At 43.2% G+C, this 14959-nt stretch overlaps 1 protein-coding gene across 1 annotated transcript; it reads right to left on the reverse strand.

Annotated features, from left to right (window-relative positions):
- Positions 1 to 8089: 8089 nt before the first annotated feature.
- CCKAR (cholecystokinin A receptor) lies at positions 8090 to 14621 on the reverse strand. Its single transcript, XM_074589135.1, has 5 exons — positions 14501 to 14621; positions 13482 to 13733; positions 10948 to 11209; positions 9292 to 9419; positions 8090 to 8616 (listed from the first exon to the last, which is right to left on the reverse strand). Exons 1-5 carry the CDS (start codon positions 14619 to 14621, stop codon positions 8090 to 8092), a joined length of 1290 nt encoding a protein of 429 aa, XP_074445236.1.
- Between the last annotated feature and the right edge of the window lie 338 nt (positions 14622 to 14959).

Genomic DNA, 14959 nt, shown 5'->3' on the forward strand with positions numbered 1-14959 from the left:
TGAAATGTTGCAGTATAGAAAGAAGTGGATGGAAAGCTACTTGACTGTGTAACTAAAAAGCAGGTGTTTCCAAGTGTCCCTTCTTCAAAGCCCTCCCGGCTGGTGCCTACGATAACTGTGATCACGCAGGTGGAGAGAGTCTCACAGACACAGCAAAGTGCTCAACAGCACTTGCACAAATATGTTCTTCCAGAGAGGACCAAGGACAAATGTAAGTAAATAGCAATTCTTGGCTCGGCAGCAGAGCCTGAAGTTGCGCAGATGGCTACGTTTGAGCCCACAGGCGTATGGAAATAATATCAAAGTTCTTCAGGTTGTTTTATGTAGCAGTAGATTAGAAAACATTACTCAAACTAAATTCGGAGGGAGCACAGGGGCAACACGAATCAGTTATAAAATTGCATTTTGGTAAGTTTATATTCATTTAGAAGCGTGTTGCTCTTGGTAGAGTTAGGAGAGTAATTGAATGTACAAGGCTCTGCAGTCTAAGCAGACGCGTAGGTTTGGAAATCACCATCTAGCGAAGCCAACTGGTAGCAGCGAGCTGCGTAACGAGCTGCTGCTGTCGGTCATCAGGACGAGGACACGGAAGCTCTGGGATGAAAAAGAGCTTCAGCAGAAGTGAGCTGGAGGTGGGGCAGGAGGGACAAAGCCTGTTTCCTCCTGGCAGAGAGTACCACTCTCTTTAAGTTCGTTTACAGGATGCTGGGGAAGAGTAGATTGTAAATTGTAACTATTAAATGCAAGCACCGCAGTTTGGCAGGGGGAGGAAGGGATTGGTTTCAACCTTTAGGAAGGTTTCAACCTTGCCTAAAACGAGTGCTTTCGTAACCAAAATGAAGTTTGGTTTTTTTTTTCCTTCCATCTTGCTGCCTAGGGAAGCTTCTGTGTGCCTCCCTTGCATACAGGGCACGGCTGCCTTTTCTCTTGCTCTCAAGAGCTCCTTGACAATCCAAAACAAAAAAGTGTTTGCAGTGAGTTTCTCTCTCCACAGATCAGATCATGTTCCCTGCCAAAATATTTCCCCTTCCCTTCCGTTCCTTCCCCAGCCCTAAGTTTGGGCTCTGCAGAACCACGTTTCCAGCTGCAAGTGCATCAGATTCAGCTTTGTCTTCAGCCATCGTTTTTATAAATATTCACTCTTCTACAAATCCCTTACAAATCTCCTCCAAATCTCCCAAAAGCTATATCGGACAAAGCCATACACCCGCCGCTTGCTTTCCCTTCTTCTCCCTCACTACGCAGCCTCCACAAGCGGAGGCTTCTCAGTCTTGGCTTCAGTGTGTAGGTCTGTCCAGGTTTTAATAAATATTTGACAAATTAGCGCAGCGGAGGACTTACGTTGGATGTTAATAAGCACTTGATGTCTTGTGAAAAACCCTGCCTTTCAAGAAACGTTCTTTGAATTTCCACCATCTTTTACTTCACGCTGCTTGAAAAAAGGAAGGAAAAAAATGCAAAAGGAAAAGAAAAAAAAAAAGGCAGCTTGAAAAATGCCAGGGAACACACAGCTGTACCTGACAGTCTCTCCTGGACTGTATTTTACTTCAGTCAGTTGGTGCTATTTAAACAGGTTTCTTATTTAATAAACACAAGGGCACTGAGATATGTTTTCTGGATCGTTTTCCTGGCTCTGCAATCCCAGTGAAGCGAGGGCTTTGATATTAGCTGAACTTTCTTCTTGTTAAAAATCCACTGTGAGTACCTGTCTTGTAGCCGGAAACTTGCTTCAGTCGCTACTGATTTTCTTGTAACACGGTTGAACACTGGCCACATCTGGACTGCAAATAAAAAGCTCTTTATCTTCAAGAGACGGCAGCTTCCTCATCCTGCGGTGGCCCCTCTCCTCCCCCATCGGATGATCAGAGGGGCGTTAAATTAGTCGTAGCGCCCTGGGACGCTGGAAGGGACGCGAGGTTGGGTTCGCAGCAGCAGGAGCTGCATCTTCTCCGATACAATGATTTAGTTTCAGTGCCATGACCATAGTGTTCTTTTTCCTACTTGCATGTGGACTGTGGCAGGACCATCTCTTGGGAAGCCACCAGAAAAAGCAATTCCAAAACCAGAGTGTCTTGGATGACACTATTGTCCTTATACTCCTTTGCAATAACAGCAAGCCAGTCCCAGCAACGCTGCCAGATGGCACCACAGGGACGGGGACTGAGTTTTGAGCCAGTTTCAGAGCAAGGGAGCAGCTCTGGTTACTCCGCATCTACCTTCAGTTTAGCTATGAAATTCTGAAGATCTCGGGTGTTGGGAGGCCCGCAGGAGGTTTGCCAGGGTCAGTACAGTGTTCCCAGCTGGCTGCCCCCTTCTCTCGTGGGGACTGTCACCTCTTCAGTGTGGTTGCCCCTGCGGTTTCACCTCTGTGTGTCATTCTTCGCTCCATCACGGATGAGGCCTCTTATCAGTTGCTAAATGCTCTCCGAACAAGGCCCTGAGCCACTGTCCATTTAAAAAAAAAAACACCCAAAAATTGTGTCTGACAGCAAGCCAAGCGTGTGAGCAGCCTCTTTCCTACGGGCTTAGGTTCTGTACGTGTGACTGCTCTTCACGCTTGTTTTGTGACACTGCTATTTGTAGGATGTTCACGGGAGCGACGCAGTGATTTGTACGCTGTTTTAAATCAAACTCGGTATACACGATGCATTTCTTCATTCTATCAGGAGATATTTTAAAAAAAATATTTAATAGCTTCTAAAATAGCAGGGAATCAATTAAATGACGTTTACCCCATTAGGGGATGATTCCTACTCGATGTTTGCTACCTGCTGGCACTGATGAAGATGTTCTGTTCTTGTCTCACAGTACAGTGGACAACTGACATCTCACTGCCTCAAAATCAGTGCTTTTTGGACACAACCGGGAGCGGAAGCCAAAGAAAACTCTTCATGCCATAATCCTCTGAAGAGATGCCGACAACTAACTCCTAGCAGGGATGATTTGCCGTTAGGTAAGAAAAGCAGGAGCTTTACAACTCACCAACATTTCCTTTGCATTTTTTTTGGTACCCAAGGCGGCCTAACAAGCGTTGCAGGGGGCAAAAATGAAAAGGTAATGTTAGAAATGGGTCTTTTTATAAACCACTTAGGCACAAATTCTGCCGTCCTTAAGGCAGGCATGGCTGTGCTGTGGAGGTACCTGGTGAGAGAAGAGCCAGGGACGGAGTGGGCATAAAAAGCCGGAGCTGTTTAACAGAACTGAATAATGCATGTGGAAAAACAGGTAGGAAAACTGAGGTCAGAGGACGAGCAAACTGCTGACCTACATGCACGCCGGAGTGAAGCGTGTGGTTTGGTTCGTCTGTGTCATGTTTTAAATTGAAAAGCAAGACATTTTGAAAAAAAAAAAAAAACAGAACAAAACAAAAAAACCCCCCACCAACCCAAAAAACCCAATTCTTTTTATACTCTCTACCACCCTGTCTGTCTCTGATGCTGTAATAAAAAATTGCAGCCTCCCCTTTCACGTAATAATGACTCAAAGCCATTAAGTTTTATCTTTCTTCTCTTCTCTCTTGAGAATATGCATCTTTTCCCGCTAGGAACCCTAAGTCTAGCTCAACGTTCATTCAATTTAGACTGAGAAAAAAAAGGGGCACGTTTACCAAAGTCCTGAGAAACGGAAGAGGAAATAAGTGCAGTTCTTGAATCTGAAGACACTCTTAGGTTGTGTACCTTGATTTGTACAAAAAAGCATCAGCTATGGAAAACTGGGTATCTGAGAAAATAAAGGAGATGAGCAGCTATTAAAATCCTCCCAGCACCTCAATGCAGATTAATGCTTCATGAGGGAAAAAAAACATTTAAAAAACTGCATTCACCATCGCAATCGTAAGATTACAAGACGGTTTGGCTGCAGTCGGTGACTGCTGCTCTGGTCTGTGCATAGTGCGAGTCTGTCTAGCCGCCGATTAGCTTTGGTTCAGAAACACTAGCAGTGTTATACCCTGCGCTACGCCGTTGTTATCCAGATTTTCCTGGCAGCCTGTATCTGTGAGGTCCCAGGAAAGGCAGGTACCTTCCCATCAGCCCCCCCCCCACTAGTAGGGTTGTGCCTGTGGTCTGTGCAAGTGCCCGCTTCTAAGAGAAATCCTGCTAAGTGCGCTTAGAAATGGTGTGAGCGTGCGTTTATTTGCTGTGCTTTGGCTGAAATATTCCTGTATTGTGTTATTTCAGTATAGTCCAATCCTGAAATAATCTATTCCAAGACAGAAAAGCGTTGTGACAAGCCACAGCGTGTGAACGCAGCTTGCACCATCCCCAAGCTCAGAGGCAGGAGGACAGGTGGGGATGGAGGAGCAGGATGGAGATGGAGGAGAGGTGGGAATGGAGGAGAGGTGGGAATGGAGGAGCAGGTGGGACCCCAGACAGCCTCACCACCTTGCCAAGAGGGGCTTGGTGGCATGGGAAAAGAGGCCACGACTCATGTAAGGGGGGTGTAAACCTTTAGTGGCTGCAGATCCAAATCCACATGCTGCTTTTCATTCAGAGCACCTATATTTTGCCCTTATAAGGCAAAATAATCCTTAATTTGACCCGTCACCAACTGCTGTATTTAGCAGTATTTTAGGCTTAATGTCTTAAAGCACGCCCTAATAATAGAGGTTGCAAGTAACAGCGACAGAAGTAGCAAAGGAGGACTTGGACGTTATTTAGCGCTATGGTTTTGTTTTATGGACTAGTATATACCAATGTTTGAGCTCGCCGGGAGCCGGTGTCCGAGAGAGACGACGTGTGAACTCAGGAGCAGGGTCGTAAGCGGCGATGGCAGAGCCGTGGGGGGGTGGGCAGGGTACGGTGCTTGGAGTAACGCCTTGCAGGAGTCTGTCTGCCTGAGGTGATAGGGGGGCATGAAGATGAGAGTGCTTTCTGGGAAAGTAAATCTGGGAAGGAAAATAAACCTGCCAAAGAGGAAAAAAACCAAAATCTAGCAATCGTCGGTGGGGGGAAAGTAACCTAGAGACTCGGAAGGGGAAGGAAGAAAAAGAGGTGGCGACGTGCAGCCCAAAAGGATAAGAGAAAGACAAAGGGAGAAAAAAACCCTGGGAGTCAGGGGAGAAAGGGGAAGAAGAGTAAAATTTCAGAGATTCATGGGCATTATACACCTGAAATGTATTGTTTTGCCATTTATCTGCTACATCTGGGAAACAGTTTGCTGTTAGGTAATGCCCCTTGTAAAATTGGGCTTTTAGGATAGGATTTCTCCCCCCAACCCCTAATGATGCTGAAGTAAAAAGACGTCATAGTTTATTTTATTTTTGTATCAGTTTATTCCACTCATATTTATCGTTGAAGGTACATTTCCATTAATGGCAGTATCTGAATTAAAGGTGCTGGGAGGATTCCACAACTCTTTAGCAAAGGAAGGGCAACATGCAGAGGCAGGAATGATTTCTGCAACACACAGATCGGGGAAAACGGCATTAAAATGCATGCAGGTTGCTGAAAGGCTGACATTTCCTCTGCTAGGAGACCGGGGCAGAAGACGACATGATGAATGGATTGAATATTACATTTTAAAAACTTAATTCCTACTTGTTGCTGGAATCTGGCTTAAGGCTTGTGCCTTCAGGAGCTTGGACAAAGAGTTTGTTATTAATTTAAAAAAAAAAAACCAAAACAAAACAAAAGGTGTGTAGAGAATAATGGAGGGTAAGAACGACACATGCACAGAAGGAGCCCTGGGGAAATGGCAAGGTGTCCTTTCTGGCACTTTTCTAACCCTTCCTTGATTGTCGCCCAACCACCGCTCCATCAGGACGTTCTTCTCCTGCCTCCCTCACTTCATCACCTACAAATTGTGCTCCCTGAGAGTTAGGAGCGGGGAATCAATCAGAGACTCTGCTCCTTTCAGCCACAGGTCCTGGAGGCCACGGAGGGGGGCTGTGATCTGATTAAGGCATTGTTGAAAATAGCTTTTGCCTTTCATCTGAAACCACCGTCCTCAGACTAAACCCGTGGGAGCAGGTGAACGGCGCATGTACCGCTACACAGGCTCTAAAGGTACTGGGGAAGCTACACCTACAGGAAGGAATTTGCTTTTTAAAGTGCACGCAGAACGGTGAAACGGGCTGTCTCGCTTCACGGCGCGGAGTCGGCAATATTCACATCCGGTATACTATTAAAACGTGATTTTTTTTTTTACTTAAATTTTTTTAAACTATGTCCTGTAATAAAGCCAGACTTCCGAACGGTATAAAATACTTCACAAGTACTTTTTTTCTGCTCTCACTGTTCCACCTAAATCCAAAAGCAGCTAGGTTTGTGCCTTCAGTTTCAACACACAGGGTTGTAGAAGGTCTCATCCTGCACCCTTAAGTGAAGTAAAATTTTCATTTCATTGTTATGAATTAAATCCCTTAATTTAATTCGGTGGTTATTTGCAAAAGTTCAGATCGATGTCAGTCGTCTCAGCACTGTTCCTGGAACGGTACTACTTTATTAATGTGGCAGGCAAAACATTGTTTCTATGGATTGTGCATAAATAGTGTTTATATTATTATTTTTTTTAATTTCCTGTCTGTGGACAAGCTGGATGCAAAAAATATAAGAGCCAAAGTTGTGTGCTAAGTTGTATGGGTAAACTGTTTCAGGCAATAACTGAGTGCAGAACATGAATCTGGGTGCCTGCAACTCCAACTATATTTCCAATTTAAAATCATTCTGTAAAGAGATCAGATTTTCCTGATTAAAACCCTTGAGAGTGGTTATATTTAATATCCACATCTACATTCCACGCTGTGCTCAAATTTAATCATCTCATCTAATAACAAGCTTTTTAAATGATATTGACTCCGCTAGAAGACAGCAGCATCTCCAACAGCATATTTTCACAAAACCAGATAAATGAATGACTTCTGCCAAGCTCCACAGAGCAAAGGGCACGACCCGAACGCCCCCGCTCACCCCTGCGCTGCACAGGAGCGAGCCAGAGTTCTTTGCTCAAGAAACTACCAATAGTTACATCATTCAAAGATTATTTTTTTCCTGCGTTGGGTCTGTTAACAAATACATGTAGTTGGAGAAAACAGTTGTTCCAAAGTTTAGAAAAACTATGTTTTCTGGTGAAGGCTGTCAGCCTTTGCTTGTGTTTTGTGCTGTTTCTTACTTTCTACATCCAATGGCTTCTGTTTTCACGTCAGCAGTACCACAACAGGAGTGGCTGTGGATGCATTTGTGAAATGTATTACTACCGTGGCCATCGTCCTACGTCTTCAGTCCTGCATCTTTTGTAAAATCACCTCTTTGCCTGTATCCCAAGCATTTATCCCTCTGCTTCCCAGTGTGACAATTTCCACATGAGCATTTGCGACTCATCTAAGACGTACGGGTGCTGGCAGCTGCACAGAAGAAAGCCACTTCTTTGCGCGTGCTCTGTGGGTTTTATTCCAAAAATACATGACATGATGTTAACTTAGGTTATTGCCTAAATGAAGAATGCATTCCATCCACAAAGTCACCAATCTTTATTTTCATTTTATTAAAAAAAAAAAAAAAAAATCTACTTCAAAGCATTATTTTCACATGGACAAGCCCATTCTCCCCACCCCAAAACTCTTCTTTTAATTGACCGTGACACCAAAACGATCTCAACATGTATTAGCTCAGCCAAAATAACGTGAAACAATACTACGAATGTAACTGAAAAATTTTGGTTATGAGGCATAGATATCGAAGTGAAGACTGCAATACATGTATTCATGTTTGAGGAGAATCTATTAGTGTCTTGGAAATTTTAAGAGATCCTCAGAACTGCAGCTGAAAACTGAGCGAAACTGTTGATGTAAAGGACACCAATTTTTACAGGAGAATTTATGACAAGTAGAGCATCTTCTAAGGCGTTTTATAAAGTCCCTTATCTTCAAAGAGCCCTCTTCCTCCTTTGTACTTTTGAAGGGAAAGTGATATAAAGCTCAGCCGATGATAGCACCCATTTCCCATAAAATTCTCGCTGCGTTTACTGTCAGCTGAAGTGTTTCATTACCTCAGAACTAAATCACGTTCAGCTGGTGCCACAGTCACTTTCCAAGACCAGATGATAAATATTTGAATTTCTGTAGGCCGCTGGTAGCCTCTTCTGACTCAGCTCAGGGGGGCGCGGATGCATTCATGTGCGTGTAAGAACACTTGGAGAGCAAAGCCCCTGTTGTCTTCCCCTCCTCTTCATCACCAACCTCTCCCCGTATTGCAGGGGGCTTTTGTTTCACACAGCAGGTGAAAGTGTCCAGAAAGCCCACGCGGAAACGCTTGTTCATAAAGCAGTATATGATGGGGTTGACGCAGGCAGAAGTGTAGGACAGCAAGTGGATAAAGGAGATGGGAGCTCCTGAGAGACGCTGGTCTGCCGACGTGGTGTCGAACGCGCGCCAGGCGTTGACACTGAAGATGGGAGTCCAGCAAAGGAAAAACAAAATCACTATCACCATCAACATGCGGATGACGAGTTTCTTGGCCATTAAGTTGGCAGAAGAGCTGCTGCTTCTCACCCTGTCTATTTTGCTATGGCTGGTAACAGAGAGCTGTTGCAATGGCATTTTCCTTTTTCTTTTGGTTTTGTTGAGGTAGCATCCATCTCCATCCTCGTATTTGGCGCTGCAGGTACTTATTTTTCTTTCTGTACATATAAATTAGTACTTAAATAGTTGGCAAAATATCCCTGAACAGTGATTCAAAGTACAGAACAAAGTGTGGAGTCTAAGTCTAAATAAACAACGTAATTCGTAGCTGAACAAGTGCTGCAAAGAAAGCACTGTCCTAATTCTGAGTCAGGTGTGTATCAGCTGCTCTGCGTCTGCTATCTCACAATATACATCTCAAGTCTATACAAATTGATGCAAAAGATCTAAGAAGAACACTGTTTGCTCAAGTATTTACTGAAGATTATTTTCAAAATTATATATATATGAATTGGACAATTTTTATTGTGTTTATTTACAGAAATGGTCCTCACCCATGGCCAGAAAAAAAAAATCTTGGCATTTCTCTAATAAGCAAATTAGAAATTTAACGTATCCTGCCTTTGCAAACAAGCCATAGGTGAGGAATTATTTGCTAGTGAATAATGGAATAACTTCAATCAACAAATGCATCTGGTAGGTTCACGACCATAACTGACCATAATGACTATTTTTGCAAATAGAAAATTTTGCTTTTAGTAGCCTCAGGATGACTGCTCATGTCTTCAATTCCAACTTTAAAAAGAAAAAAAACCCCACAAAATAAAAAACTCCAACTCAAAAAAAAAACTAACCTAAAAAAATCCAACTCAAAAAATTAAGTGCATTGTTACCTCGTGAAGATTTTCTCTGGCTGGTATCAAATTTTATTCCTCTGTAGAGTTCCAAAGAAATTAGGCCATACGCAACCATCATTATAATCCCAGGTATAAGAAAGAGTATGAGCAGCAGGAAAGTGTACCTAAAGAGCCAAAAGATAAACTGAGACCAGGGAACAGCACAAAACCAGAAAACCAACTTCTTATCCAGGTGAGAACTGGAGGGGAGGCAGGATTTTAAGATTTTTTGGAAATTTTTTCATGCTAATATGAAGCATCGTTTTGACAGCTCTGGAAATTAGAAGCTTCACACCTCTTCTCCTTCTTCCCCCAGGAAAGTAAAGCAGGAACAAGGCTATCGTGGCTGCAGTCCGTCACCCAGCCTCCATGGGCGCAGGGGAGATGGGCGCTCCCGTATTGGTTAGAGGGGGCAGGAGGTCTCTCTGCCCATGAAATGGGGCTCTCTGCTGCAACCAGATGAGCGTCGGATGCCCTGGAGCTTTGAATGATGTAAAAATTGCCTTGCAGAAGCCACATGAGCAGCTGCTGATTCCCAAAGGAGCCCCTGGTACTGCCAGTCGCTCTGCGAGCTCTGGCTTGTCAAGGGTCGTGGCACACACGGGCAGGGACGGAGCAGCCATGACCTGGGCTTTGAAAGCCATCCGGGGGGCCGTGCAGAGCCCCTGGGGAGGGATCCCGGGGCCGGCAAACCCTTCGCTAAAGAAAGCAGCTTTTACTTGCTTGCACATCTGTTACTCTCCAAGGCAGCTTATTTAATGGGATCAAGAGTTGGGGAAATCGTTCTCAAGCCTACGTCTCCTCTTCTCCCTAGGACTTTGGTGCAAAGCCACTAACGCACCTGGGAATCTGCAACAATGCCATGGAGAAGAGAATTTCGCCCTGCATCCTCGCTCCTCATCTGTTCTCGTACTGGCAAATGCGGGAGACTACTGGAAGCATTGGTACAAATATATTAAGTTTGTGGATGCACCATACGGAAGTGGAACTCATTCCCAGTTCCAACTGACCTTCAGTAGCCAAAAAAGCCTCTTACGTTTTCTCAGTGCCAGTGAAAGTGTTTAGTCACTGCGCAAGGACACAATGTCTAAATGCCATTGCTGCTTGATAGTGCTACTATTTACTTACTCTGCCTGGACGTGCAGGACTTGTAGCACTGCCTCTGCCCTCACCCCTCTGCCCCTGTGCTCTGTCAATGACCACCAAAAGGGTCCGGTTCTCAGGAAGGGTGTTTGCAATCTCTGCAACTTTTCATCTTCTGCACACAGATGGACACTTGCATGTGTCCAGGTTTTTCAAAGATTCATCAAGGATTTCTCTGAAAATATTTAAGTTTATGTATGAATGAGTGAAAGCAGAATTCCTACTTGAAGAGTGACAGGTGCTTTCTTTACAGTGGCAGTAGGGGCTTAGCGGACCATAGAGTGAGAATCATTGGGCATCATTCCTGTGACAAGGGAAAAGTCATGCAAGTGTCAAAATGTAAGCAGCTTTAGAATATTACTAATTTTTTTCACTTCTCAAATAAGCATGATAGACGTGTAAATGTTTGCTGAAGGTTAATACTTGATTTTTCAATAGGCTTAATGCTACCATGAAATCCTGTTTTCCACCTGATAATTATGCATTTGCTAACTGTCAGTTATGTCTTACCAAGACTGCTGAATGACATCACTTGGCCAAAGGAGCCGGCACATGTTAGCTGTGGTGTTGTTATACTTAGTAAAAGGTACCAGCTTGCTGTAAATGGGGTACGGTGACATGATCGTAAAGGAAATACACCAGGTAGCAGCAATCACTTTCAAGGCATGAGATTTTGTCTGCCAGACCCTGGACTGCAGAGGTTTGCAAATGGCACTGTATCTCTCCAGAGATATGGCAACCAGGTTGAATGTAGATACACTTACAGAGACACCTATACATATAAAATAAAGAAAAAAGGTTATTCCCATGTTTTAAATGCTCATATTATTTTCAAATAGTCTTGCTAACTTTCATAATGCGTAGACAAAATTAAAAATATAGCAATCTATTTATAAGGAAAATATTTTTAAATATCACACTGATTAATAGAATCACAGAATGTGTTGGGTTGGAAGGGACCTTTAAAGGTCATCTAGTCCAACCCCCTGCAGTAAGCAGGGACATCTTCAACTAGGTCAGGTTGCTCAGAGCCTCATCAAGCCTGGCCTTGAATGTCTCCAGGGATGGGGCCTCCACCACCTCTCTGGGCAGCCTGTGCCAGTGTCTCACCATCCTCATTGTAAAGAACTTCTCCCTAATGTCTCATCTAAACCTGCCCTGCTCTAGTTTAAAGCCATTGCCCCTCAGTCAGCAAAGAGTGGGTGGGCAATAGGGCTGAGTCTCCAGGCTGATGTCGCTGCTCTGTGCTTCTCTAACTCCAGAACTCCAAGAGAAAAGATTCACTCTGTCAAACCATGAAATTCTGATAATAGGGAAATAAGACACTCCCCTCCTAATTCTTCTCTTTGCTACTGTAGTTTATACACTTGAGTAATTGCACTGAAAGTCAAACAAGCATTTGGAATCAGTGGGATTAGTATGCTGTTAGTTACACTTTTAACACAGCAGTTCATAATCCCTTTTCTGTTGTCTCAATTTTTGTAAGTGTTCTGCTTGACTGGTGATCTGATTTTCTCATTCAAGACAATTAAACATGTTATCATTTTTTTAATTAGATTCTAATGGAGTTATGAAGCAGGAGAAATGAAATCACGAAGCAGAATCTTTATCCTCCAAGTGCCCGTGATTTCTCCTGTTCCTATATTATAAAATATAACACAGTGGTCTGTCTTTCTCCCACCGAGGTGCTCCAGTTTATCACTGCAAGATTACAGGTATTTCTTCTTAATTTTTTCACAATTTTTTCCTATCAGTGGCTGAGCTTTCATTTAATAATCTTTGCAAATGTTCTAATGAGGGTCAAAATATAAAATGCCGATTTCTTTACAGCTTGTTTTACATAAATTATCTGTATTTTTAACTAAGTTTTACTACATCTTAAAGTGCGAGATTAAGAGCACAGGTGATACAATGGATGTCGGTGTCTGTCTGTCAGTAGAAGCCTCCGTTAACCTGAACTGCTAATGGGAAATATCCACGTTCTGATTCCTAAAATAAAAAACACCTTTATGATGAAAAACTTCATGTTTGAAAATATTTCACTGGATTTTTTTAATGAAATAAATTACACGGTGTGAAATAAGAGAATGATGAGAATGCTACGGTAATTTTTTTATGGTATTTATGACAGCAATTCATTACAATTGTTTAAACATGGCCTTTAGATTTATTGGTTTTATCTACAAAAAGATGTTGATTTCCCACTCGCACACTTTAGGTGTGTACTTTCACATTACACCAAAGCGCTCAAGGGCAGGGGTTGAAAGGGGACCTAACGTTTCTGTCACTAACTGAGGGTCTCCCAAGGCAGCAAAAACTTTACATAATGTTCTTGTTTGTTTTTTTTTTCTTTTTAAGAAACAAGCAAACGTGCAGGAAGCCTTGGAAGTGAGACAAAATCGCTTAGACGGACATACGTAATCCAGGCGTTTTGAAACTCCTGGTCCCACAACCAAAGTGAGTACGGGAAGGCATGTGAAAGTGGGGCTTCTTAAAGTCCACCTCTGAAACCTGTATCTGTATTTTGTGGTCTCCTGGTGAGCTCTGATCACACCAGCTCTGTTCTCAAAAGGTGCTCGCTCTAATTTCCAGCTCCGCAAATGCACCTATTTCGGCCCGTTGTTTTTTCTCATGTATCACTGCTACCAAAAATCTGTGGGCAACAGCCACCCTTAGTGAGGACTCTACAACCCCGTCGTTTCTGAGGGGTGATTTGACCACTGCTAGTAACTCTCAGTGATGGGTAAGCAAGCGCATGCGCCGGGGTCCTCATTAAAGCTTAATCATGCAACGTACTTCTCGCTTAACCTGATCCAGCCAAACACTTCTGTGTGTCGTTAACACTAAGAGGTGCCTCTGTGTTTTGCTGGACCAGACTGACGAAACCAGCGCCATGAAGATTTGCACAACAAAGTTGTTTCTTCGTGATTTTGGTAACTGCTCAGTTGCAGATGGAAACAACCAGCTTTTTACTGGTCTTTAGTGAACTTCTCCCATATCTTATTAGTCAGTCTTCAAAAGAAATATAAAGTTGCAAGACTTACCCATGAAATAAGTGGCAGTTTTGCAAACGGCGCTACCAAAAATAAAATCTTTCAGCAGGTTGGGGATGAGGGTGAACGGCATGCAGAAAATGCAGAGCATCAGGTCGCTGACTGCGAGTGACAGCAGAAACGTATTGGTGACCGTTCTCATCCGCTTGTTCCTTATCAGCACTGTAATTACCAGAATGTTCCCCAAAACGCTAAGCAGAAATATCAAACAATACAGCAGAATCCGAATTATCTGATGCAAATCTGAAAATTGTACCAAGGGAAAATCAGTTATGCAGCGTACAACTCGTAGACTAGTAGTATATGTTTCACCCTTTAATCAAAAGTAAAAGCCTTTCTGCAGTCAGTTTTGCTGAGGTTCATGTCTTTACACCAATGCAACATCAGTGGAAGTTCTGAAATTCCTAAACTTATTCTGATCCACCTGACTTGCATAAAGTTACAATACAATACCTGCAGTACAAGGGACATTTGCGGAGCCAAATACAACTTCTTAAAAGCAGGTTCTGCTCACACCCCTTGGTGTGCACCGCTGGCTCACCAGGGCAGCTCCTCCTTTATGCCGAAGTAGGGAACTTGATACAGCAATCAAAAATATTTAAATACGTGGATATTTTTTTCAGCCTCAGAGGGCCATAATTTCATATTTAATCACTTTCATGCACGGTATCAGATCAGATAACTCCATTGTTACTGAATTGCTCGAAGAGTAAAAATCATGTTTCTCCAAGTCCTTAGCAGAGCTGTTTACATTTTGTGTCCAATAGTGCTACTGTTTTATTTCTCCATTATATCCAAATTTTGTTCTAGTTGAATTTTTAACATGGAAAAGCCAGTACATACTAAATTCTTTCCTGCCTGTTTCTCATCCTAACTTACCAGCAAGCAGTTGATTTTGCACTCCCTCACAGAAAAAGCCTTGTGTAACTGTTTCTTTCCATAATACCTCTACTTCCAGCTAGAACTAAATCTGCCTGAAAAAAAAAATAAAGCTATTTTTCTCTACATACCTTTAGAAGGATAAGGTGGATCATCCACACAGAAAAAAGTGTCATTTTCCAAGATGATATTGCACAGGAAAGCAGTAATATTGGTATCGTTCCCGAGGAAGCTTGCATCAACTATTTCCATTCTTCAGTATCCACAGGTTAGCTTTGATGAAGAAGCCGGGGGGGGGGTTGTAACTATCTGCCCATTCTTTCAGTAAACAAACACATTTCTGAACGAAACCTTCAGGAGAAAGAGGGGAGAGGCAGTTGTGCAAGGAAGCTCTTCTAACTCTCCGTCAGGAGCAGCTGGCACACAGAGTCCTGTTGAGGCTGAGCAGGATTTATTCCGGGGGCACACCAGGCAGTTCAGACAAGCAAAGCCCGCGTGCACACACACACTCACACGTATGCACCCACATCCACGCACACACACATCCCCTCCCGTACTTTTTTAGATCCACCCTCTTCTGTTACTGGCCC

The sequence above is a fragment of the Larus michahellis genome, chromosome 5, assembly GCF_964199755.1.
Source record: "Larus michahellis chromosome 5, bLarMic1.1, whole genome shotgun sequence".
In the NCBI taxonomy this organism is placed as follows: Eukaryota; Metazoa; Chordata; class Aves; order Charadriiformes; family Laridae; genus Larus; species Larus michahellis.